This window comes from Nematocida parisii (assembly GCF_000250985.1).
Source record: "Nematocida parisii ERTm1 unplaced genomic scaffold supercont1.22, whole genome shotgun sequence".
In the NCBI taxonomy this organism is placed as follows: Eukaryota; Fungi; Microsporidia; genus Nematocida; species Nematocida parisii.
In genome coordinates this window covers 1-1,907 of record NW_013524667.1, presented here as the reverse complement: position 1 = coordinate 1,907, position 1,907 = coordinate 1, and the positions used below count along the sequence as shown (strand labels likewise).

The window sequence follows — 1,907 nt, the reverse complement described above, 5'->3', positions numbered from 1 at the left end:
GCTAAAAGATGAAGTACAGCCACAGAGTATGAACATCCTGGCAGCCCTTTTCCTCTTGTCTGAGCAGGTGGATATTCCTATTGCTATAGAAGAAAAGAAAAGAGAGAAAAAACTTGTTCTGAAAAGTACAGATGGAATAACTACATACATTAACCAGAGCCTGCGCATATTTACAAAAGACCAAACGAAGTCTAAAACCGATTGGAAGAGGTGGTGCAAGAATATAAAAAGCCTCATTGAATTCCTTAAAAAGTATATAGACAACAAAGGGGTGAATCCAAGTACAATGGAAGGACTGCCCACTGAGCCAACTACGTATGAGCAGTTCATGACAGGAGAATTTTTGAACACGTCCCAGTTCCTTATTCAGTCGTACATATACGAGTTTATTGACACAAAAGAAAAGTATATTGAGTTTGTAAATGCTGTATATACTCTCTTGAATGACCAGATAAAAAATGAAAAGTCATACAAAAGAGTGCTGAGCAAGTGCTTTGTAAAAGAAGGTGCACGGCAAAGTAAAATCAACCATACTAAGATTATTTGTGATCTTATGGATACAATAGACAAGTATAAAATATTTCCATTCATGGATTCATCACAGCTTCCTTCCTATACACAGGTTAAAGCATATGATCGGGAAAAGGACGAGTTCATAAACGATGAAACCCGAAAATATTCTAACTGTGTAGAAGCAGCTTTGCTAGGACTAGTGTGCTGTTTAGTATATGATCCAAATAAAAAGAAGTACAATACAGACCATCTACCCGACAATAAAGAAACTAAGCCACTGAAAGACTTCTTTAAAAAGTACACTGAGCCAAGAGAAACCACTGACTATGAAATGCACGAAGATTGGTGTAGAGTGATAGCAGACTTGAAGAATGACAAGATTCTTTACTTAAAGGAGAAGACGAATGAGCTGGACAGTAGTTTGTTGAATATTCTTTATGTTGTATCGGATATAACTGGAAGCAAAGAAGAAGTAGTTAAAGAAATTAAGTACTTAGAAGAACTTCTTGCTGATAAGAATATTAATGATAAGCTTGATATAGAAGAAAGCTTGACTACAATATTCAAGGAGCTATCAAATAACAAGAATCTTGAAATAGAGTGTGACGAATTCACAGTAGGTACACGAAAAGATAATAATCTGGACTTATTTGGTGAGTTTAAGCTAATATATACTTTTAATGAGAAAAAAAATGGAATATTAGTGGAGATAACTCCTGGTCATTGTACAATAAGATTATTGGAAGACCTATTGTCTAGTGAAGAGAAAAATATTATTAAAGAAAAGCTGACTGAAATACAAAATACTTATAGTAATATAGAGAGTTACACTGCATACACAATTAGACAGTACATAAACATAGAACTTGCTAAGATGGAAAAGGAGTATGCATTGGGCCGAATTCAAGAAAGTATTAGAAATAATCATGATAATATAAATGACATTTTCCTTCACGGGATGATTCTATCTGTTGATCAAAAAGTAAACATTGTTAAATACTTCTTGGCCGTGCACGTAAATAATACTCTACCAAAAAACAATTCACTAGTTCGGTTTACCAATAATCTCATAGGAAGCACTCCATTGGACGATTCAGCAACAAGAAGAAGGATGCTGCTTTATTGCTTTCTTAATAAAGACAGCAAGAACTACTATCCAAGAATTGAGAGATGCTGGGAAGAGGTTACTACAATTACTCGATATAATTTTTATACAATAATTAATAGCATCTTACGTAATTCGGGTTATTCCATAGATGTTAAGTTAGAGTGCTTTAAAAGGTTGATGATGGTCTTGGCAAATCATAATAATAAGCATGCTATTATTACAAGTTTGTACTTAATTAATGATATAGTGGATTGTTCTAGAAAGACTAATGAACTAACTAAAACAC

The 1,907-nt window shown here is 33.8% G+C and overlaps 1 protein-coding gene across 1 annotated transcript; it reads left to right on the top strand.

Annotated features, from left to right (window-relative positions):
- NEPG_02642 (uncharacterized protein) lies at positions 1-1,903 on the top strand (the record flags this gene model as incomplete). The annotated part of the gene is made up of 1 exon (XM_013205015.1): positions 1-1,903. A coding segment is annotated over one exon (1,903 nt), but the record flags the coding sequence as incomplete, so codon positions are not given.
- Positions 1,904-1,907: the final 4 nt, after the last annotated feature.